This window comes from Eurosta solidaginis, chromosome 4 (assembly GCF_040869045.1).
Source record: "Eurosta solidaginis isolate ZX-2024a chromosome 4, ASM4086904v1, whole genome shotgun sequence".
In the NCBI taxonomy this organism is placed as follows: Eukaryota; Metazoa; Arthropoda; class Insecta; order Diptera; family Tephritidae; genus Eurosta; species Eurosta solidaginis.
In genome coordinates this window covers 52,961,235-52,985,380 of record NC_090322.1, presented here as the reverse complement: position 1 = coordinate 52,985,380, position 24,146 = coordinate 52,961,235, and the positions used below count along the sequence as shown (strand labels likewise).

Below are 24,146 nucleotides of genomic sequence, written 5' to 3'. Positions count from 1 at the left end.
TGGACGTGTAATAAGAGTGTCCTGCTGTCGTATAGAATTACCAAATATATTACAGTTTGTTATATTTCTGTTATGAAAACAAAACCAAAATAAAAAAATTAAAATGTGAGAGCAGTGAGAATTTTAAATTTTTTTAAACGTCATTTCGGCTCTTACCGGTTTTACCTTGTAATATTTATACCATGCTTTCACGCATATTGGTGTTTTCTTTTTGTATGGAAGCACCAAGAAGCATAACCAAATCCTTGAATGTAGCTTTTGACATGCGATAAAATGTCCGGAACTTTGTATTATCCTGAGACAACTCCTTTGCACATACAAACAGTCTACAATTAAATTTTTTCCGAATATATGGATGTGCCTAATATTTTATCTTTGCTTTCTTTTCCTTTCTGCGACGAAGAAAATTTAGCAATACCAAATCTTCGTCGCTGGACATGTTTATGTTGACCGATACAAACAAAAATTGTTATTGAAACCCGTTTTGAATTGAAATTTCTTTTTTTTTTTTTCAATTGAATTGTAGCTGAAATATCTTGTACGCGTCTATGACGCGTAGCCTCGTGTGCACCTTGCCTAAGCAAATATTAGCCGTGTTTTTTAACACGCGTATATCCGTTTACGCTTAAACTTGATATGGAATGCTGAGCGACAAACTTTAAATACACCTCTGAAATTGCTGCTCATAAATTTTGTCCTACTAAAATTCAATACGCATTATACTCAGATGTAACTGAAATATGTGTCTTTGTTTCACCCTCTACAATACATATATATACATAGAATACATAGAATTATTCTATATGTGTCCACAATTCATCGCAACTGATTCAGCTATATGTTATACCCTATGGCCATCAGAGCGTTGCGTCTCCGCTTTTCGGTACACCCTGTTGCTGTAGCTAGTTGTTTAACCACAGCCGCTAGATGGGTCTCCTAAGCATTATCTAAGCGAAGATAGGCGTTTTTTTACACGCGCAAACGAAACGTATACGCGCGTGTTAAAAAACACGGCTATTATCGAAAATAAAGATGTTGCAGGCGCAAACTTCGGTGGAAAGCAGTGGAGCGTAACAAAATTCTAGTAGGTCACTTTCACCACACCAAAAACTTTAACACAATGTTTAACATAATTTAAGCACAGAAATACACTGCTTAGAGTTTTAGAGAGTAAAAGTTAAAATTCTGAACACATTACCTGAATAAAAAGTGTACAAATAATTATTAACGGCCCGATTCTTAGCGTTACCGGTAAAATAGTAGCCAGAACATTATGTAACCGAAAATCGTTACCAGTTGTTTTATTCGCGATTCTGGCCAAAGTGGTGACGCTGTCATCACCGAAAAACTCACAAGTGTCTGTGGTGAAATTGAAAGTTGGTTTTCTTCGCTTTACCCATGGCGGAACGATACAAGGTGGCAGCATGGGACAGCTGAATATAAACTTTTTTTATTTAAATTGATACATCAACTTCCGACGCAGTACGATTTTGACATTTGTCCATCGAATTTACAAAAACGAAGTACATGGAATTTTTATTTATTTGTAGGTATGTCACCATGCTGCTACCGTGTATGGTTCCGTCATGGCTTTACCGAAAATGTGTCACTCGTAGATACGATGTTAACGAATAAACGGGACGATGTGTATACACATATGTGCATACATGCGTACGTTTTTATATAGCTATATTGTAATATATACTGTGAAAGTACATGGAAACCAGGCATGCTTAACGAACGAAACGATATCATTTCGTTACGATAATCAACGTTAATAAACGAAACGAAGTCATTTCGTTTCGTTTATTAACGTTAAGAACGTCAAATTAACGTTAATTTGACGATCTTAACGTTAATAAACGAAACGAAGTCACTTCGTTTCGTTTATTAGCGTTGATTATCGTAACGAAATGATATCGTTTCGTTCGTTAAGCATGCCTGATGGAAACAAATATGTATAGCAAGAGGCAACACTTTTTTACTATTATGTTTACTTATTTGCGCTCACAATTCTTTATTTTTCAGTATTGCCTTTTTATAAACAATAGCTTTTGTGTGGTTACATCGATGTTACCACCTATTTTAGTGGGTAAACAATTATCCAGCTACTTTCGTGGGCAGAATACCAAAAGGGTACAAAAGTTACCACATGAAGAAAGTTGCCGTGGTGAAGAAAGTTGTTACCACATTAGAATCAGGCTGTAAATAACAAATACAGACAGTGGTAGTTAACAAATTCTGCTGTGGTAAGTGGTGAACGTTACCTACTAGAAGTTTTGTGAAGCTTGCTTCACACGATTTTTCGTCCCTGCAACATCTTACTTTTCGATAATATTTGGCCTAAGTGAGATGTTGCTGATTTTGACGAATTTGTCATTGTGCTCTCGCACATCGTATACGTATATGGTCGCTTAGCAGGTGCTAAGCTCACGCCCATCCCTGCTTATATGGCATCTATTTACCAGCAACACAGTGACGCATCGAAATTGCTAACATTCGCCACAGTATCTACAACGCTGCTTCGCTTTTACGTTAGTTAACTTACTATTATTAATGGTGCCCTAAGAACACCAAAAAAACCCGTTAAATTATCGGATTTCCGTCAATATTAAAATATCAGTGGCTGTTGATATGACCGAGATTTCTGTGACATGACAGCGCCGTGAGCGTAAGTTTCTGATGCAGTTGCATTATATTTACAGTTGTTCACTGTTGAAATTACCAATGAAATCAGTTCTTTTAACAGAAAAATTAGTAAAATTTAATTAATATTAAGTCAATTAAAATAGTGGTACCTAAAGACGCGTATTTTAGTCAAACTGGTCGGTATCTAATATTATCGCTTTTTCGTTTTTGCAATTAAACACGTGAAGGTGGTGAATATTGTTGCCAATAATAATGAATAACAATCTTTTATCTTATGTACTTCTTAATATAGTTTGACAACGAATAATGATACTTGAGATATATCCTTTGGATATTATACAATCTCAAACTTTCGGAAGCCAATAAAAAAATATGTTGCAATTTTTTCCGGAAGTTCTCAGCAGAGTGTTGTAAAGTTGGCACCTTTTATAATTTTATCATGAGACATACATTTTTTTTATACTTTGGTATTATGACAAGTTGATATTGATAAAATTGTTTAATAAGAGGTTTCATTTTTTATTTGCTTGTCATTTTATATTTTTATTGAATTGCTGAAGAAAAAGGATTAACGATCTCACAGCCATTATTTTGCGAATGAATTATTATATTTACGATACAAAAACGGTATGTAAGATATAGAAGCATAAAAAAATATAGAAATGCAGTATTTGCCCATGTTCAAATAGGAGGATTTTGACGACCGTTCACCTGTGATGTCACGCAGTACAAATAGTAGCAAAGCTTTATTAACAAAGGTAAATGTTTTGATTTTGAGTGTGTTCGAGCCGCGAAATAATAACAGCAGCTACTTAATCCATGGAATGTTACTGATGCTCAAGCTGATTATGTTCTGCAATAGCACAGTGAATTTTTATACTCAGCTGAGCAGAGCTCACAGAGTATATTAATTTTGTGCGCATAACGGTACCCGTAACGGCATAAACTAATCGAGATATAGACTTCTATATATCAAAATGATCTGGGCGAAAAAAGAAATTCGTTTAGCCATGTCCGTCCGTCTGTCCGTAAACAATATAACTTGAGTCAATTTTGAAATTTGGTATGTAAGTTCCTGGTTCTCCGATAGCTATTTAAAATGAACGAAATCGGCGATATCCAAAAAAAAAACCGAAAAAGTGCGATAATTCATTACCAAAGACGGATAAAGCGATGAAACTTGGGAGGTGGGTTGACCTTATGACACAGAATAGAAAATTAGTAAAATTTTCGACAATGGGCGTGGCACCGCCCACTTTTAAAAGTTTTGCAAGCTGTAATTTAGCAGCTGAGTATGTAATGTTCGTTTACACCCGAACTTAGCCTTTCTTACTTGTTTTTATTGCCTTTGATGATCAATAGATTGTCAACATATGATTCAACGAACCCGAGGCGTTGTCACAGCTGCTCGAGCTTTGCCAAAGACCATGATGCGCTGTCATAAAAAATAACACTGCTGCAAAAACTCTAGCTCGAACACACCCTTTATTTAGTTTACAAGATTAAACAAAAAATACAAGTTTTTTGACCATAGGATTCAAGTGAGCTCAGGATACATTATATTTTATGGCCTTTTATAATTGCCGTTAACCTATACGATTTCCTTGGTCTATGCCATCTTGTTCCTACACATAATCTTCATCTGTATCGCCCATTTATGATGAGCACATCAAGTTTTCAGGTCTTTCACCGAACACAAGCACAAACAATGAATTTACCTATGATATCCAAGTAAAAATGTTCAGATTATTAGCGTGATACATACATATATTAAATGATGGTGTAAAATTTTCGTTTTTTGCGTTTAACAAGGTTAAATTAAAATTTCAATACGAAATAGTGGGGTATTCAGCTTTAATTTCATTTTTATTGTGACAAATTAATGAAAAACTGAATGGAAAATAAACCATAAAGAAAAAAAGTTGTTCAAAGTTCTTTTTTTCCCTTTTTCTTTTGTATTTTTCTATTTAAGTTATTTGTTCCGTTAAAATGTCTAGCTTAGTCATAAATTAAAACATATAATTCACATAAATTGTTACTCCGTTTGTTGTACGATAACAGACTCGTTGTCTTAATGTACTAATAATGATTGTTAAATAAATGATAATGATTACTCCCGCAGGCTTTATTTCTTTCGCAAAAGGGAAAAAACGCCCATCAGAAAAAGGAAATAACGCCCGCGGATGTTATTTCTCATACGAGAATTGGTCAGTTTAATTGTTATAAACATTTTATAAATAATTTGTATTTAAAATTACTACGGTAGGAATGTCACTTTTTACACCTTTTTCATTAAACTCCGTGTGTTTATTTAATTAAAAAAAAAATGTATTCGGAATCAAAAATTGCGCGATCTCCCAAAAAGGGGAAATAGCCCGAAAATTTACCTTATATTGGCAATTCCGATTATTTTGCCCCTTCTGCTAACGTTCGTTTCAATGAACTGTCAAATGAATAACTCCAATATTGCAAAATGGTCTTTATTAGACTACTTTGGGAATAGTACAATTACCTTTCAATATCACGTACTTAACAAAAGCGTGTTTAAATCAAGCTGATTTCTGATTCATCTTGCGCTGCTTTTATACTCTCGGTTTTCTCTTTCACCCATTTCTCCTAAGGTCTAGTCATTTCGCGAACAGTTCAAGAACAATTGTATCTCATGCTTGGTTGCCAGCTATATACATGTACATTTGTAGTTTATGCGTTTCTACTAGCCATATGCGTGTGTATATGTGAGTAACAACTTCCACTGATGACTGCATGTGTGTGTGTGAGATATCTCTTCACTTCGAGCTACTGGCTATGTGTGAGGCTGCTTACAGTATTTGTTGTTGCTTTATTTACTAACAGCCTAGTGATGTCGACATTCACCACAATATTGAAGTTCCCCCAGCGGGTTAGGGAGTCAGAGTATACCCGCGGTAGGTATGCCTGTCGTAAGAGGCGACTAAAATACCAGATTCAAGGGGTTGCAAGCGCAATATATAGTTTCTCCAAACCCAATTGTCAACCTCACCTATCCGTGGCGAATCCTGTTTCATTAACAGCCGAGGCTCTGGCGACCCCGAACTCCTCATAGATCTAGGGGGTGAGAGGGCGTTATGGCCAAATAGGTCGCATGTGGTCATAACAAATCGTACCCGAGATGGTCGGGCTTGTTACCGGAGCGTACCGGATCTGCATCCGGCAAAGGACCATCAACATCGATAACACTTCCCAAGGCCTTCGGGGAGTGTTCTTATCGCTTCAACAACAGCAACAACAACAACAATATTTAGGTGACATACTATTTTCTTAGAATTTGGCGAAATGGTTTCTGCTGCATGAAAATGTTAAGGGAATAAATAAATAAGGGAATATACAAGGATTATAAATGCATAACTTTCATCTCTGCAGCGATATTTTTTGTTGGTCAAAAATGGAATTGAACCTGTTCGGACGTTCCTTTTTTTTGTAGTTAACCCTAAACTCTTCATGCAAATAACAAATACCACGCCATGTTTTATAGTAAATGTCCAAAATTATGCCGAAAATTGCCTTAAATCTTGCATAATTTTCCAACTTCACCACTCTGATATGAGAATTTCTGTATCAAATAAATTTATAAAGCAATAAGAGAATTTTTTTAGAAGTGTTCGGACTTTCCAACTTCTCACCAGCTTGACTGGCAATGCCTTTCGGAAAACAAAAATGTGACCATAAATATACTCTAAGACGGCCTTTAGTTTAAAAATTTTGACACCTAAAACCTTAGCAGCTTAATTTTTTAAATTTGAGATATGTTTTTATTAGCCAGCACATAGCAGATCAAAAATCTTAGTTGCGTTATTTCTATATTGCAATATTAAGGGGACCTTCAACATGTTAGCCCAAAGTTTTTTTAAAACTAATTAAGGTATGTTTGAGCTCTAGGGCAGTATATACATATCGTTAGCTTAATGTGAAAATGTGCTAAGTGAACTTTTACGAATTTTACAGTAGACGAAAAAATCTGAATAATTTTTGAAATACCCTTCTTTTTTCAAAACTGTGAATCAGGATGCCTTAATTGCAATGCTTTTGAGTGTAGAAGCTTTGAAAAAGATAAATAAAAATCATGTATGCCAACCCAGCGGCTATTTTATGACTTAGCACAATTTCCGCACTCAAAACAAATTTTTTCTCCTGACTTAGCACTTTTTACTCAATATGTTTTCCCATCACTCCTCCCCTTTAATGATTGAAATATAACACTAAAACTATATATTTGACAAAAAATACTATTTATTTGTCAAACTATTTCTAACGGTTCTGATCTGGACTCTTTTGGCGGATGGTGCGCAGACAATAATTTATTTTTAAATTCAAACAACTGCCACAAACTTTATCTACGAACTAAATGCTAAATCACTTAATCGTTGACCAGAGAGTAAACACTTGGGTGTAATTTTTGACTCCAAACTCTAATTTTCTATTCACATTGGCTTCATTGTTTCAAAATTTGTTGCAATGGTTGGCTTCAGTAGACGTAACACCAGTGACTTTAACGACCCTATGACGGCACTTTATATATCCTTGGTCTGAAGTGGTCTTGAATATTGCTCAATAATATGGAATCCTTTGTATGTATCAAACTCCTATAAAATTGAGGGAGTTCAAAAAATTCTTACAAATATTGCTTTACGTATGCTTCACTAACCAGACGGCCTCCCATCACATACCAACAGGCGCAAATTGCTTGGCCTTCGGGCTTTGCATGTCAGAAGAACTTTTATTTCACTCATGCTTGCCTATAATGTAATAAACTTAGGCACGAATTGCTCTGATTTATCCAATTTGTTCATTCCATATATTCCACTGCGTGATCTTCGGCATAATGATTACACAGGCCGACAGCATCTCAGACCCAGGAACCGGGTTTGCCCATATTTGAGGTTGTGTAGCCTTGAAGTTGTTTTCTTTCACCAAAATTTAAGGATGGCATCTTTGAATACAAGTATTATTCTTTCAAATGGCGTTGAGTTTGCTCAAATATCATTTTTTTTCGCTAAGATATCGTATTCTGAAATTTTGTGGTGTGGTAGGAGTGGTTTCTAGGGGTTAGGGGATACGGAAGTTGATGGGTTAACAGTTAAGTTGGTTAGCCCACTTGTGGTGTGAGATATCTAGATAAATAAAAAGACTTATTTTAGGAAAAATATGCGAGTAAACGCTGTCCCCAGGGCTAAGAGGGTTAGCCTGCTTGCGGTATGATAGGGGTGGTTTCTAGGGGTTAGGGCTGTGTGTGACTTGATACCCGAGGGTTAGATAGTTTAGAGGTGTGGTGAGTTAGCAAACTTATGGTGTGAGACAAAATTTTAAGAAAAATGAGACTCAATTCCAGAAAATTAGTAATCGACTATATCATGTCTATGTTATCTTAATCGACTTTCAGGTGTAGGGAAATTTAGAAACATGAAAATTTCAAAATGCGATATCTCAGCGAAAGAAAATGATATTTGAAACTCAACGCCATTTGAAAGAAGATTTGTACTTAAATATGCCATCCTTTAATTTTGGTGAAAGGAAACATCTGCAAGGCTACATAACCTCAAATATGGGCAAAAACGGTGTTTTTTGCACTTTTAGGTGAGGATATCTCAAAAACCAGAGCTGATAGAGCAAGGCCAGATTTGGATTCAGCGCATCATAAACCTTCGGAAATACATAGTCTGGTTTCTGGGTCTGAATAATGGTTGAATTTTGTCGGCCTGTGTTATTTATTGAAATAACTCATAAAACGAATTATGATATGAATGAACCTATAATTAGGACTATATATCTACATAGCAAATAGATTCAGTAGAGTTATCAATTTTAGTAACAGCTTATATAAGTTTAAGCTTGAATTGTTTTCTATTTTTAACTAGTCTGTAAAAAAACATGTAGTTATCGACATGTAAAAATTGAAGTAGATAAAAGTCAGCGCAAAGCATTTATCAAACACCAAATGCATGTCTGAATTGGGTGAATCCAATTTCAAGGGGTTACGTTCGCAATCCTCTCAAGGGGTTGCCAGCGCAATATATAGCTTCTCCAACCCAATTGTCAACCTCGCCTACGCGTGGCGAATCATGTTTCATTGACAGCCGAGGCTTTGGCGACCTCAAGTTCCTCATGGAACTAGGGGTGGGGAGGGCGGGATGGCCTGGAAGTTTTAATGTAGTCATATAAATCGTTCCCGAGATGGTAGGGCTAGTACCTTAATAGTGCTTTGTTACCGGAATGTACCGGATCTATATCCGGCAAAGGACCATCAACATCGGCCCAAAGCCTTCGGGGAGTGTCTATCATTAATATAACAACAGCAACAAAGCATGTACTTTTAGACTGAATGAATTAAATAAGTAAATAAAATGCGCACACAAAGAAATTACTAGTAATTCAGATTGATATTACTGACTGATTGACTTAGCACATTTTTTTTGAACAACTGACGACTTAGCACATTTACACATCATTGCTCACAGCACGTAAAAATTAAAATTTACAATTTTTTAAAAAAAGTGAATTAGCACATTTTCACATTAAGCTAACGATATGTTTATTAAAAGATATTGTGTTTAAACAATGTATATATATATTTGTCGAATAGTTTGTCTTGCCAATATTTCGACTTCAATCTGAAGATGACTTCAAAGAAGATGACTTCAGATTGAAGTCGAAATATTGGAAAGACAAACCATTCGACATATATATATATATATTGTTTAAACACATTTGCTGTCTTTTAATAAACATATGTATATATTGGCCTAGAGCTCAAACATACCTTGAATATATTAACTAAAAGGCCGGAATATAAGAAAGTAAAACTAATTAGGTATATTTGATTTACCGTTAATATCTTCTATATCAGCCAACAAATCGGCCCGACATATGCAGCTGACGATTGACATCTATAAAATTAATTTAAGTAGGACCTTAATTTTATTTGGTCTTGGTTACCCTTTTACGGAAACACCCATATACAACATCAGCAACAGTGAAATCAGAATAAGATTTTTTAAACACCAATGCCATTCGCTATTCAGAGAAAATTAGTTTTAAGTTTATTTTTTATTTCTATACTTTTTTCCTTTCCGTGCGCCACGAGCACTGTCATACGGTGGAGCTTATCTTCCATGTCAGGTTTTGATTTGGTGCTGCCCATTGCTATTGGCGAGCACTCATTAAAAATATCCGCGACACTTCTACGGATAGGTCATCTATAATCTTGTCCACAAAATCAGTTTATCTGTGTTAAAGATACAGCGGTGAATGCTATTGAAAATAAGCTTTTTGATCTACAGCTGTCCTGATGTTTGCAACGCTGGCAGCCATGCACTCTTTGCTTGCTGAGCGTTTACCTTATCCACTGTGGGTATGATGTGTTCTGCCAAGATTGTTGAATGGTAGCATGTTTCTATTAACGGTACCGAGATTTAGCATGTTCAAACATTAAAAAGGCGTACCATCGGCCATAATTACAAAATGTTTATTAAGGCATGGTTTTCCAGTGCGAGTTTAAACTTAATTTAAATTGACTTTTTAAATGACATACAATTTCGATTCTTATCTCAGTTGAGGCCTCCGAATAACTAGGGGTTCGCACGGTAAAGCGGACATAAAGCCTTGGTGAGCTTTTGAATCGCTGAACTTTACGGTTACAACCAATAGTCAGGTCAGTCTGTTGCCTATTCCACTATGCTGAGGCCGCACATGTTATGGATGACTATCGTTATTACAATAAATAGTGTTTAATTCAACAAGTTAATTTCAACCATCGGTCATTAATTTTTGTCATTCTACACTATTTGAGAGCATCGTTGCATCAATGTCCTCCATATCAGTTTCAGAGACTTGCTCCATCATTGGAAGCCTAGTCTCACCCGCGTTTAATACTTGTCGTACATTGATGTTAATACGCGCATAGCTTAAATAACTTTTAAATGGCAACCAAAATGTTTCATCAACAACTTGGTTATACAGTATTGTATCCATTCCATGTGCATTTGTCCTTTGCAAAGGATTTGCGTCTAGTCTTGGTCTTTTACAGCTAGGTATGTCTAAAGACGTTTTACTTTGCATGCAAGGTATTAAGGCGTTCCAAGGTTGTTCGCGTGCTTTCAGTACACGTGGGACTGCGTGATAGCATAATCGTGATATTCCGGACATAACTAATACATCACCGCTTCGTAAATAGAACGCTAATGGCTTTTCCTCCTTGCTTTTACCACCAATTAAAAATATTGCAGTTTGTCCGAAACTAGTTACAATCATAAAAAAATTTTAAAAACGTCTTATAATAGAACTTCATATTAAGATCTCACCTTATTGAGAATAAGGGTGCAGTACTATTCGGCTCTGAATGATCGGTGTGAGCAGATAATGTTGTACCAATGGGATAGAAGTTTACAATTGCTGCTTGTGCTTCATAGCTTTCAAATCCTAATACGCTCGCCAAGAAGCTACTCAGCGAGATAAGATCTTGTGGAAAATCGCCGCGCATCTTTTCTGTATATTCTTTCGAGTTCCAATCGTGATGGTAACCAAGAGTAGCCCAACGCATTGATATACTCATGCGGCGCACTTCATTTTGTTCATTACATTTGTGTAGAGATCGCCACCAATCATCTAACACTTCTTTTGAAAACAATTGTGGACTTAGATTATTTATATTTGGTGTGCGTGGGTAATCTTGTAAACAGCGACTAATCCAATAACGTTGACCTTCAGCAGTAAATGGATTTTTTATAATAATAATACCCGTGGAAGCAAGTGTATAGCAACGCCATGTGTTTACTGGTTCCAAACCGAGAAAAGGCCCTTTTACATATACGGCATTATTTAGATCTATTGGGATCAGCTAAAAAACAAAATTGTCGGTAATAGCTAATCAGCTACAAGACGAACTTACAAACCTCTGCAGAATTATGTGGACTATTTAAGTCAATTACAGAGCTGAAGTCTGGCACCGGTGACTTTCTTTTAAAATATTTAAAACTTTCTTTGAACATTTAACAACGATTTCACCAATCCTTTATTGTTTTTTTTTTTTTAGGGGTTTAAGTTACTCCCGCACCGAGGCTAGGGAGGTCGATTATAAATCGAATTATTTGGCCCATTCATTGAATTAAAGCGCCATCACCAATTATGAGAATTTTCTCTATTTTATTTCAATATGTGGCGTGTTGCCACGAGTTTTTTATTCCGTTATGTTCACTGTTCCATTATTTTCACTGTCCTGTTAGTTCACTTTCAATTTTGTATTTTAATTCAATATGTGGTGTGTTGCCATCGGTTTTTTGTTCCGTTATTTTCACGTATGACTTGATTGTTCTTTTTTGTTTTGTTCCGTTATGTCCGTTTTTTCCTTCTTCACTTTTTAATTTTATTTTCCCATTATGTGGCGCCACGCCATTAGAATACTTCCTGTTGGGAGTGCAAAAGCTTTCCCTAACTCTAGTTTAGGGAAACATTGCACATCCCAACTCCGCCAATTCACCAGAATGGAGTGCATGTGCCACCTTTATGTCCATTATAGATTTCGGCTCAACCAATTCAAGCCCCAATTTATGTGGTTGAGCCGAGGCTAGCACTGCACTTCCACTCCGGTGAAAGGACAAGAACGGAATCCACCAATCCTTTATCAAATATAAATATTTCATTTCCACGCGTCAGTCTTCTTCATGGTTCAACTATATACAGGTTGGCTCATCTGTAAAGCAACAAAATATGTCTGTTCAAATTGTCAAAATCTGTGTATTGGTGTTGGTGCGAATGGTATGGAATGGAAACATAAAACTTAACAGTTTTTGCATGTGTAAGTAAAATGTTGCCAATGTGTTGGTTTCATTTTGAGTTTGCCATCTCCTTTTGACAATCCCTTCGACCATGCAATGACATAAATAAAATCAGCTGATGAGATGAGTCAACCTGTACATCATTGTGAATGATAACAAAGTGTGATCTCTTATCTGTCAACTCCCTGACAGACTGTTCAATATGGCTACTTTTCAGCGTTTTGACAGGCTGTTCAATATGGCGGCGCCTATCTTCAGCGGGTGATAGAAAGAGATACAGAATGAGACAGCGATAGTCAAATACGAATCAGGTGATCCAATCACTTTGGAATTTTGACGTTTATGCAGAAGAGATCACACTTTGTCATCATTCACAATGCTGTACATAATTGAACCATGGTCTTCTTAGAGAAATTATCTAAAATCAGCTGATCTTTACCCTACAATACACGCTGATAACTTTACCAGACCATTTACACTTTTGACAGTCCGAAAATCTTTTACAATCCCGGGGTAGTAATTTTCGTATATTTATCCTCTTTGACACTACGTAGCACTGCACTTCATTGCAAAATATTATTTGGATGTATGCTTAGAGGGCAATTCACATCTAGAGTCAGCAGCACTGCGTGACCCGGCACAGCACCCCAGCGGGTTAGGGGGTTAGAATATACCCGCGGAAGGTATGCCTGTCGTAAGAGGCGAATTTCAGGTTCCCAGCGCAATATATAGCTTCTCCAAACCCAATTGTCAGCCTCACCTGTCCGTGGCGAATCCTGTTACACTAACAGACGAGGCTCTGACAATCCCAAGCTCCTCATGGAACTTGGTGGTGGGGAGGGAAGGATGGCCAAAAGGTTTAATGTGGACATATAAACATTTCCCGAGATAGTCGGGCTAGCACCGCTGTGTTACCGGAGCGTACCGGGTCTGTATCCGGCAAAGACCCTCACATCGATGACTCCCCAAAGCGTGCGCGGAGTAACCTTATCGCTACAACAACAACAACAGCATGGCACAGCACGTTAAAATTGATCAACTAGGCAAAAAAGCAGCGTAGGGAAGCGGCGCGCAGTGCTGCTGTAGCTAGATGTGAAATACTGCGCGGCAAAATATATTACCAAAATGCAAATAAACGAGGAACAGCTAATTATTTTAATAAATATTATTATATAAATAATTTTCTTGCCGACTTGAGGTCCAATTTTGTAAATAAAATTTTCAAAAATTGTTGAGTTTTATTTACAAAATTTGACCTCAAGCCGGCAAGAAAATTATTTATTTAAAAAAGAAAGGTCGCTAAAAACTTATAATGTACAATACGGAAGGCACGCCGAACGCATACAACAATAAAATGGGATATGCAGAAATAAAGAGAAGCTATGGCAACTATAAACAAATTTCAATTAACAGCAAAAAAAGTAACAAAACCTAAATGTAGTATAAATTTTTTGTTAAAGTGTAGAAAATCCAAATTAGTTCCTAATTTTATAAGAAATTCAACTAGAAGTGATAAATTATTTGCATATGACGGCGACAGACACACAGATATAGATAAGATATTAGACAGACACACACACAACTACCACTTGAAAATTCTAAGCCCACTTATAAAACAGAAACACAACACATTAAAACGGTAACAAGAAAAATGGAATATACAACAAAAAAGCTAAAGAAGAAGCTGAGCGAACATGATTTCGACGAATTTGTGAAAAGAGAAGAAAATGCCGTCAACCAACTTACCAAAACATTGAAGAATAAACAGGAATCAAAGCACGAGAAACTACGAGGCAAACAAAATAACATACTCGTCGATAACAACAAGAGCAAAGAGTGGTTTGTAAACAAAACAAACGTTGAATTCCCCCCAGATATAAAAGCGCTGCCGATAGAAAATGAGAGATTTCCATTATTCCAATATATCGCGGATGGTGAGGATCTCATACAAACTATTAAAACAAAGGAAGAACAAGAAGAAGCGCGAACTAAATTCTCACAGCTAATAAAACATCACACAACCACAAATAAACCAAGTGCAACCAGTGAAATGAAAGACATAAAATCAGCTGATTAGATGAGCCAACCATATAGTTCAGCCATGCGTAACTGACGTTTAAGTATACTCAATAAACACACTTTACAATGTTGCATTTGCAGTTTGAAACAATTTATTACGCAATTTTTTTTAAATTGGCAATTTATTATTACAATTTATTATATGACAAATTGCGTAATAAATTGCCCAAATAGTATAAATTGCCAATTTGGTGTGTGTTTGAACCTAGTATTAGTTGATAAGCTTTTCAAATTGGCCCTGATTTCAAAGGCCGAAAGAAATAAGTTAACCACAACCACGGCACTATCCCCACGAATTTATGGACTTCCGAAAACACACAAGGAAGGAACACCACTTCGGCCGATTTGCTCTGGGATTGGATCACCATCACACGACCTATGTAAATACATTGCCGACGACAATGACGTAAAAAGTACACTTGACGCATTAAATTCATTTGACAAAAATATAAAATTCACAACAGAACTTGAAGACAACGGAAAATTACCTTAGCTCGACACAATTATTATTCGACGAGGAACCAATTAAAGCTCAAGTGGTATAAGAAATCAACATCTACCGGACGAATCATCAATTTTTATTCAAAACATCCAAAAAAGATGATAATGAATACAGTAATGGGCTGTATATGACGTATGTTACACATATCAGACGACACTTAGCACAAGGAAATAAAAGAAAATATTAAATTAATATTAAAAAGTAATGACTTTCTTGACAATGTTATCAAAACCTTAATAAAAGGTTTATCACAGACGAGTCAACGTGAATCCGAAAAAACTAAAATATTCAAATCGCTAGCATATGTACCCAAATTGTCAGAGCGTCTAGCAAAATCAGATTGCTATAATAGAGAAAAAGTAAAGATAGCTCACAAACCAATAAACACATTGAAAAATATCTTTAACAAAACGAAATCTGAAATTCCTAAAACAGAAAAAAGTAATATTGTCTATAAAATCCCTTGTAATGGAAACAGAACAGAATCATGCAATAACATATATGTGGGAACAACGAAAGCAAAATTAAAATCTCAACTAGCGCAACATAAATCCGATTTTAAATATTGCCATGAAACTATTAACCACAAAACAGCATTAATGACACACTGTGCAACGAAGAACCATTTTCCAGACTTTGATAAAACGACGATACTCCAACAAGAAACCAATTATAACAAAAGATTTACACTGGAAATGCTGCATATAATTAACACACCGACCAGCATAAGAATGAACTACAAGACGGACATCGATAATTGCGCGAGCTCCTACAGACATTTGATAACAAACAGACGGACAGTACAAAACTCCGCGTTGAGCAGTGAAGACGCGTAAAATAATGTATGTAAATAATGTTTTTTATGAATGTTTGTTTTGATGTCAATTGTTATTTTTATTTTGTTTATCTTTCTTTATATTGTTATAGTTAATCCTGAAGACAGTTACAGTAGGTAACCGAAATATATTAAAAACAACAACAATTTTTGAAAATTTTATTTACAAAATTGGACCTCAAGCTGGCAAGAAAATTATTTATTTAAAAAAGAAAGCTCGCTAAAAACTTATAAATATTATTATAAATATATAAAAAAACGAATATCCTATTTTACTAACTACATACAATTGAGAGAACCAAGGGACATCAACCTTCCCTCACCGCTTTCTTCCAGTTCAGTGGGGGTTGTTTATTTCCCTGCTGCTAAATGTGGGTGTTGATAGGGATAATTACGGGTCGGAATGTCATAATTTATTGCCATTATATCGAGGCATAGCCGGGATCCCTTTTCCCCTTTCCTCTTCTTCGCACAAAAATGAAATTATTACAGCTTCAAAAACTATGTCCTCCATTTTGCAAACAAAAATAAACACAAACTTTTGCCGCAATATGTCGATCGATTGGCGCTTAATGCTGCTGCCGCTACATGTCGCGCAGCGTTAACATGCGCGAACCTTTAATGTAATTCCACCTTGTGGTACTCACCCCTACATTTGACACATAAATTGTAACAGCTGTTCCTTAATTTATTTTCTTTCGATTTGCTTATACCGTGTGGAAAGGGAAAAGTCGAACTGATACTTTTTTAGGAAGCAAATATTAGAGAAATGCCCAAAGTTGTGTCTCGCAGCATTGTTTGCTCTGATTCCAAAGATCAGGAGGAATATAATGAAGATAAGCCTCTGAATATATATTATTGCCTCTGTGGGAAGCTGACATTGATTCTTGATTGTACAATTGATATCTTGCCACTACGTCCTGCTGACGGGGCGCGAGTAGTCGATGGTAACAAACATGCTCATAAGTTATCATACCAGGAGGGCCAAACTATGTATATAAAGCGTGACAAAGGTTACGAAAAACAATATCGCCTAAATTGTAAATCTTGTAATTTACCTTTGTATTACCGACACGAGCCTTCGTCGAATGTCACATTCATCATTAGAGGTTCTTTAGTCCGTAAAAAAATGGAAAACGCTTTAGATTCTGAAGAAGTTATGACCGCCGATTCTTGTATTGAGGGTGTTGGTTTTGGAGCAACCGAAAAGATTATGGTAACACGACACACAAAACACATGGGAAAGTTCAGTTCGGTAACCGTCTCAACCATTGATGAAGAAGAAGACGAAATCGAAGCTCGTGAAATTGCAGATAGTTATGCTAGTAATGCCAAAATTATCGAGAAACAACTTCAACGAAAAGGAGGAAAGGTCACAGACTTAGCCCGCAATAAGTCAGATGATATGATCCCACTAAAAAAGGCGAGAGGAACCTTACTTGACATATAATTGTAATTCGTTTACGAAATACCACATGCGTGTATTAAAAGAATATCTATTCATTACAAACATAAGCATTGAATTAAGAATATGTATTAATTTACATTCCCTGCACGATATGCATTTGTCGTGAATGAGTCCGGCATGGGTTGCAAAGGAGCGTGTATAGCCACCCTTTATCTCTATACGGGTTGAGCTGGTCCCATTTGTTTGAGCACCTTATATGAAAAAAGTCGACCACAGCGCGCTGCATAGGTTATAATTACAGCCCACTTTACACGAGAGGGATTATTTGCGGGCTACTATATTCAGGCATTAAATGTTTGAGAAATTAAATACATCTTTAATTTGCTTTCATTATTTTTCGACATTTGTTCTTAATCTGGGCCCTACTGTGAACCAGGCGTGGCGAAGTCCTTGCCGCTTCCCAAGACAGTCGGTTCTATGTACCGGAGCGACTCGGGATTTTTCCCGACCACGGACTGTCATTTCAGTGTAACCCCATTTAATTTGCTGTATCACTCCCACAAATTGTCTTCCTCCCAGCAGCTCCTGCAGAGCAGCGAGACTGCTCCGGGACCCCGGTCCTGATAAGTGGTTTTGCTGCGTTTGTCGGAAAATAATCATTTTAGGACGGTCATACTCTTGTCTTACCCTACGGCGCCACCAGCTCATACGGCCGCTACCACTCATAACTACAAACCCCGTAGTAGTCGGTAGCAATGCCGAACATCAGTCCCGCCCGTCTTCTTCCCCCCTGTTGTTGTTGTTGTTGTAGCGATAATGTTGCTCCCCGAAGGCTTTGGGGAGTGTTATCGATGTGATGGTCCTTTGCCGGATACAGATCCGGTACGCTCCGGTACCACAGCACCATAAAGGTGCTGGCCCGACCATCTCGGGAACGATTTATGTGGCCACATTAAACCTTCAGGCCATCCCCTCCCTCCACAACCCCAAGTTCCATAAGGAGCTTAGGGTCGCCAGAGCCTCGTCTGTTAGTGAAACAGGATTCGCCGCGGATAAGTGAGGTTGACAATTGGGTTTGGAGAAGCTATATGTTGCGCTGGCAACCTGCAGGGTTGCGCTACACAGCCCCTTGAATCTGGTATTTTAGTCGCCTCTTACGACAGGCATACCTACCGCGGGTATATTCTGACCCCCCCTAACCAGCTGGGGGGATTCTTCCCCCCTCTTTTCCGGCAGCAATCGCGTAGGCCAGGGAACCAGACTCTTAGTCCGTACCTCCTTTTGCACCGTCTGGCAGCACAGAAAATATATCTTTACGACATCCACCCAATGCAGCTCCTGCCTTGGACGGCAACCCCCCGACGGGCTTCATTGCGCCATGTTACCAGGCCGCAAACACAAATACACCTGGTACCCCAATGCTTACCTAGGGACGTCCAGTCCCAGGGCCACAACAGCAATTACGTCCTAGCTTTTCAGAACTCAGTCGTAGTCACCCGTCACTTACCCCTAGAGTGAGGACGTCTCCCCCCCCCCCCCCCCCTGCACTTCAAAATTCTGCAGTCAAACTGTAATGGATTAACTGGGAAGATCACGAAGATGGTTGGTTTCATGAAGCGACACAACATCCGCATTGCTGCGATTCAAGAGACTAAACTCACAGCAAGATCTGCTCTTCAGACTTGTTATGGGTATAATGTCCACAGAAAAGACCGCGAGAGCGGAAATGGAGGCGGCCACTCTGTGCAATATCATACATTTGATCCCGACATCGGCCGCAGGGACAGTGTATTACAATGTCAACATCTACATCCCTCCTGCCACCTGTTGCCCCAGTGGATACCACCCTAATATCAGCGCCTTACTCACTGGCAACAATCGCATTATCTTAGGCGATTTCAATGCCATCACGATCTATGGCATTCAAACTTGCGGGCGAACAGTATGGGTGAGAGGTTGGCGGATCAAATAGAAGAAACGACGTTCTGCACAATAAACGGAGACGCCCCCACACGTATGGTAGGAAGCTGTAACAGTTCGCTGTATATATCAATCGTGAGCGCAGGACTCGTAAACTGCGTCAACATGCAGCCGATGGTAACATTGGCATCCGACCACCTGCCTATACTTATTTCGCGGGCCGCCGACTTCATCGTCACAGAAAAACGCACTTTCATAAACTTAAAAAGGGAGAGTGGGACTAATACAAATCCTTTACAGAAAACCGCTTTGCTGCCGTCCCTATCCCGACTGATGCTCGCCAACGGCAGCGTGCTTTCCGCAATGTCATTGAATCCGCCTCGGCTCGCTTCATTCCCGCCGGTAGAATTCCCGAAATTCGGCCCACTTTCCTGTGGAGGCCGCAAATTTAGCGAGAGAACGTGACTTTATAAAAGACAGCTCGATCCCGGCGACCTCCAAATAAGGGATATAAACAAACGCATCAGATTGCTTGTGGATGAACACAAGCGGGCGAAATGGGAGGAGCACCTAAGCGATTGTAACCTCTGCCGGTGTAGGTAAACTTTGGTCCACCATAAAGTCCCTATCGATCCGTCTAAGCACAATGACAAAATTTCCATCGCCTTTGGCGATAAAGTGCTGTCGGGTGCGAAAAAATGCGCGAGCGTTTTCTGCCGACAATATATAATGCATTCTACGGTCGACAAAGATAGACGGAGGGCCAACAGACACGCACATAAACACAAATTCAGCGCGTCACCAATCACCATCACCGCTAAAGAGGTTGAGGACGCCATTGGTCGCGCTAAACCATCCAAAGCAGTGGGCCCAGACGGCATAGCCATGCCGATGCTTAAAAGCCTAGGGAAAGAGGGTTTCAAATATTTAGCACATGTCTTCAACCTGTCTCTTTCCACCTTTGTCATTCCCGAGAAATGGAAAATGGCCAAAGTGGTCCCGCTACTAAAGCCTGGGAAAGCAGCTAACATGGGAGAGTCATTTCGCCCGATATCTTTCCTATCGGCAGTAGCCAAAACGCTTGAAGCCATTTTGCTCCTCTACTTCAAAGCAAATTTGCAGCTAGCCTGTCATCAGCATGGCTTCAGAAAACCCCATAGTACAACCACCGCGCAATGCTATTAGCACCCAGATTAATTGCGGTTTAAATTAAAACCCCCACCAAAGAACAGTACTCGTTGCACTAGACCTATCAAAAGCTTTTGATACGGTCAACCATGGCACGTTACTGCAAGACCTGGGATTCAAGGGGTTGTGTAGCGCAATATATAGTTTCTCCAACCCAATTGTCAACCTCACCTTCGAGCGGCGAATCCCGTTTCACTAACAGACGAGGCTCTGGCGACCCCAAGCTCCTCATGGAACTTGGGGGTGGGGAGGGAGGGATGGCCTGAAGGTTCAATGTGGCCATATAAATCGTTCCCGAGATGGTCGGGCCAGCACCTTAATGGTGCTGTGTTACCGGAGCGTATCGGATCTGTATCCGACAAAGGACCATCACATCGATAACACTCCCCAAAGCCTTCGGGGAGTAACCTAATCGCTACAACAACAACAACAACAACTACAAGACCTGGAAGGGTATACCCTTCCCCCACGTCTTAAAAGGTGGACCGCAAATTATCTGGGTGGTTGGCAGGCATCGGTGCAATTTAGAAACGAAACATCAAAACCAAGAAGAATAAAACAAGGGATGCCAAAGGGTGGTGTCCTCTAACCCCTTTTGTTTAATTCGTACATATCAAAGCTACCTTCGCCACCAGAAGGAGTTACTATCGTTTCCTACGCCGATGACTGCACAATAATGGCCACAGGCCCAGGCCCACGGATCGATGAGCTTTGCAACAAAATAAACGGCTACCTCCCTGATCGACGGCACTACGCTACCGACTGTCTTACAGCCCAAAATCTTGGGTGTGAGGTATGATCAGGATCTACATTCTGGTGAGCATGCAGCCGCAATTGTACCAAAAATCCATAGGCGCAATAAAATCCTCAAATCTCTTGCTGGCAGTACTTGGGGTACAGATAAAGAAACGCTCATTACCACTTACAAAGCAATTGGCCAGCTGATTGCATGCTACGCGTCCCTGATATGGTCGCCAATCCTAAAGACTACTCACTGGAAGAAGCTAAAGGCCTGCCAAAATACCGCCACGCTTATCTTCTTATGTCCCCAGAACACCATCTACATAATGGGGCGAGAATACTCCCCATTAGGGAGAGAAATTAAATGCTAACCAAACAGTTCCTGTTGATTACGCAGAAACCTGGGCATTCCAACAGACATCTGATTGGTGAGCCAACACCGCCTAGGGGATTAAGGAATCATCTTCGTAAGCATTATGAGGAAATAAGGCACCTGAGAACTCAGCCGTAGGAAGCCAAAAAACACAAGCAGGTCCTCAGTAAACTCCACAGACAGGCGTCGGACCTTTATGCCAGGAATTGCCCGGTGAATCCTGTAATCAAAGAACAATACCCAAAACTTGCAGAAGAGGAACTCACACTCCCTAGGGAAACGCGAGTCACTCTAGCGCAACTTCGATCTGGATACTGTAACAGGTTAAACTCTTACCTATTCAGAATCAACCCCGACATACAAAATGTATGCCTCGCTTGCAACATGACACCAACCATCTCTTCAATTTTAATGTGGATCCCAACGCCTCTAACACCCCCTCATTATGGTCCACCCCTGTTGAAGTAGGACTTGGATTCCCGTTAGAGGATATTGATGACAATCGGTCATAACCGGGTTGGATGCATAGATGAATGGATTTGCGACGCTTTGTTTCGAGAGAGCGCTGTCAAAATGCAAACTTTTGCCAAGGATGTCACTCCAAACAAAAATGAATAGATCTGAATAGGGGATTTTTGACATATATTTCGGCGATTTTATAGTTTCAATCATTTAATAAAATGATAGTCGAAAAATATTCAATTCTTTAAACTTATTTTACAATAATGCGACCAGTTAGAGTTAAATATAAACAAATCTTTGTAAAATTTACATTTTGATTAAATAAATTACTCAAGTATTGTAACGCATTTAACTCACAGTGAAAACCAAATATTCTTTTGAAATTTGAGTAAATCGGACCAATGATATAATAGTTAACATCATTTAGTGGATAGGGCTTATCTTACATGTCTGACGTTCCAGGTTCTGTGATCAAAATGGACTGGTTGCATCATATTTACAAAACCTGTTTTTAGTGATAACTTTTGAGTGGGAAATAATATTTACCCTCCGCCTTCTAAATAATAATATTTACACTAAAACAAGAATTTTTATCTTTTTTCCCATAATTTTTGAACGCATTTCTACAGTTGTAGGTCAAACTAAAGTTTACCGAAATGTTTGGCCCGTTTTTCGTTTTGGCTGGCACATTTTTTGTTCTGGCACCCGCGAGGGCTTTATCTGTGATTGTTGCCAGCACAAGTTTGAGCGAAAAAAATGAGAGCGGAAACAAATATTTCGTATCAAGTCATCTTTGATTGGATGCTTCTTCTTGTTCGTTTTTTGTATGGATGCTATTTGGTACTGTTGTACTGCTTAGGTCCAAAAAAAGTGTAGTAGGCGTTAACGAAAACTGTGTAAAAATTTAATCGTAAAATTACAAAGAAATATCCTTATTTACTTTCAAACGGGCACTTAATTACATCTCTCTTTAAAATCCATATGTTTTGGGCAATTTTAGTTAACAAATTGTGATACTTTATTACCGGGGACGATTGATAACACACGACCAAAATCGTCGGGGGAAGTATTAATAGACACGTTTTTGCCTCGCTTCCTATAATTCGAAAGCTTTTTCGCCTTTGGATTATTGATATCAGGACAAAACGCTTCTTTTCATTTCTCTTTCCACATTTTTGGACGGGTTATTTCAGTCGACCCCAAAACTTCAAACTGTTTTTCGCGGAGAACTTTTGAACGGGTAGAAAAACTTAGCACCTGTGTTAGCATTCTTAATGCTGCAATGACTACCGCATCATCAAATACCCCAAGACTTTTATGTAATTTTCTGTAGGACCCATATAGGTGCACTTTACATTTCCATATTAAATTCGTTAAAAAAAATTTACCATCACAGCAACCCATATCTGGTATTCCGCTCCTTTTTTAGTTTCCCCAAAGAGGATAAATACAATAAGAGCCGTCACTCGTTATTTTGTGGCGAGTATTTCGCTGGAAATTGAAAAAAATTGATGCCGAAAGTTTTCTGAGAGGGACATTTTTAATTGTCTCGCATTTATACATGCCGTGTAGGCCCCTTGTGCAACTATGATTTTTGGAAAGAGAATTAAATAAGTTAATTAAATACAGTCGGAAAAATAAACACAAATACCCCACGAAAATGTATAGAAGACATTTATAAACACCTCGCCCAAAAAAAAAGTAGCGACTACCTCTCAGTATACATCGAGTAAATGCCTAAAAAATAACGAGTGACGGCTCTTATTGTATTTATCCTCTTTGGTTTCCCTGCGCCGCTTTCCATGGTAATTTTGAAACTTCGGCCAGTGTCAAATAGCAGTGTGTTAGAAAGAGAAAGGAATTGTTTCCTTCTCACACATATCCTACTTGTAAACCTGTAGTATGGATCAAGTGAGCGTGGCTGTGGGTGTGCTGCTCCATATCATATTGTAAACCTTTAGAATGGTCGCTATAATATAAATTTTTTATACACCTTCACAAAAAGCCGTTGCAACTTAAATTTCATACAAGTTTAACAAAACCAGCAGGCCAATCCTACCAAGTGATTGCATGTTTTGAGGCCGACTTCTCAGACTTTCCAGTAAATACCGAAAAATTGTTGCGACAAAAAAAAACTTGGCCACTTAAATGAGCAATAAGCAATCCTAAGATTTTGACCGCAA

The 24,146-nt window shown here is 38.4% G+C and overlaps 3 protein-coding genes across 3 annotated transcripts; 2 read left to right on the top strand and 1 right to left on the bottom strand.

Moving 5' to 3' along the window:
• Positions 1–2,575: 2,575 nt before the first annotated feature.
• LOC137249761 (uncharacterized) lies at positions 2,576–4,550 on the top strand. The gene is made up of 4 exons (XM_067781624.1): positions 2,576–2,671; positions 3,210–3,276; positions 3,339–3,407; positions 4,184–4,550. The coding sequence occupies exons 2-4, from the start codon at positions 3,247–3,249 to the stop codon at positions 4,382–4,384; spliced, it is 300 nt and encodes a 99-aa protein (XP_067637725.1). The 5' UTR covers positions 2,576–2,671; positions 3,210–3,246; the 3' UTR covers positions 4,385–4,550.
• A 5,578-nt stretch (positions 4,551–10,128) lies between these two features.
• LOC137249760 (nucleic acid dioxygenase ALKBH1-like) lies at positions 10,129–12,243 on the bottom strand. The gene is made up of 3 exons (XM_067781623.1): positions 11,574–12,243; positions 10,983–11,518; positions 10,129–10,918 (listed from the first exon to the last, which is right to left on the bottom strand). Exons 1-3 carry the CDS (start codon positions 11,667–11,669, stop codon positions 10,453–10,455), a joined length of 1,098 nt encoding a protein of 365 aa, XP_067637724.1. The 5' UTR covers positions 11,670–12,243; the 3' UTR covers positions 10,129–10,452.
• A 4,321-nt stretch (positions 12,244–16,564) lies between these two features.
• Positions 16,565–17,401, top strand: LOC137247906 (STING ER exit protein). Its single transcript, XM_067778833.1, has one exon. It carries the CDS (start codon positions 16,641–16,643, stop codon positions 17,319–17,321), a length of 681 nt encoding a protein of 226 aa, XP_067634934.1. The 5' UTR covers positions 16,565–16,640; the 3' UTR covers positions 17,322–17,401.
• Positions 17,402–24,146: the final 6,745 nt, after the last annotated feature.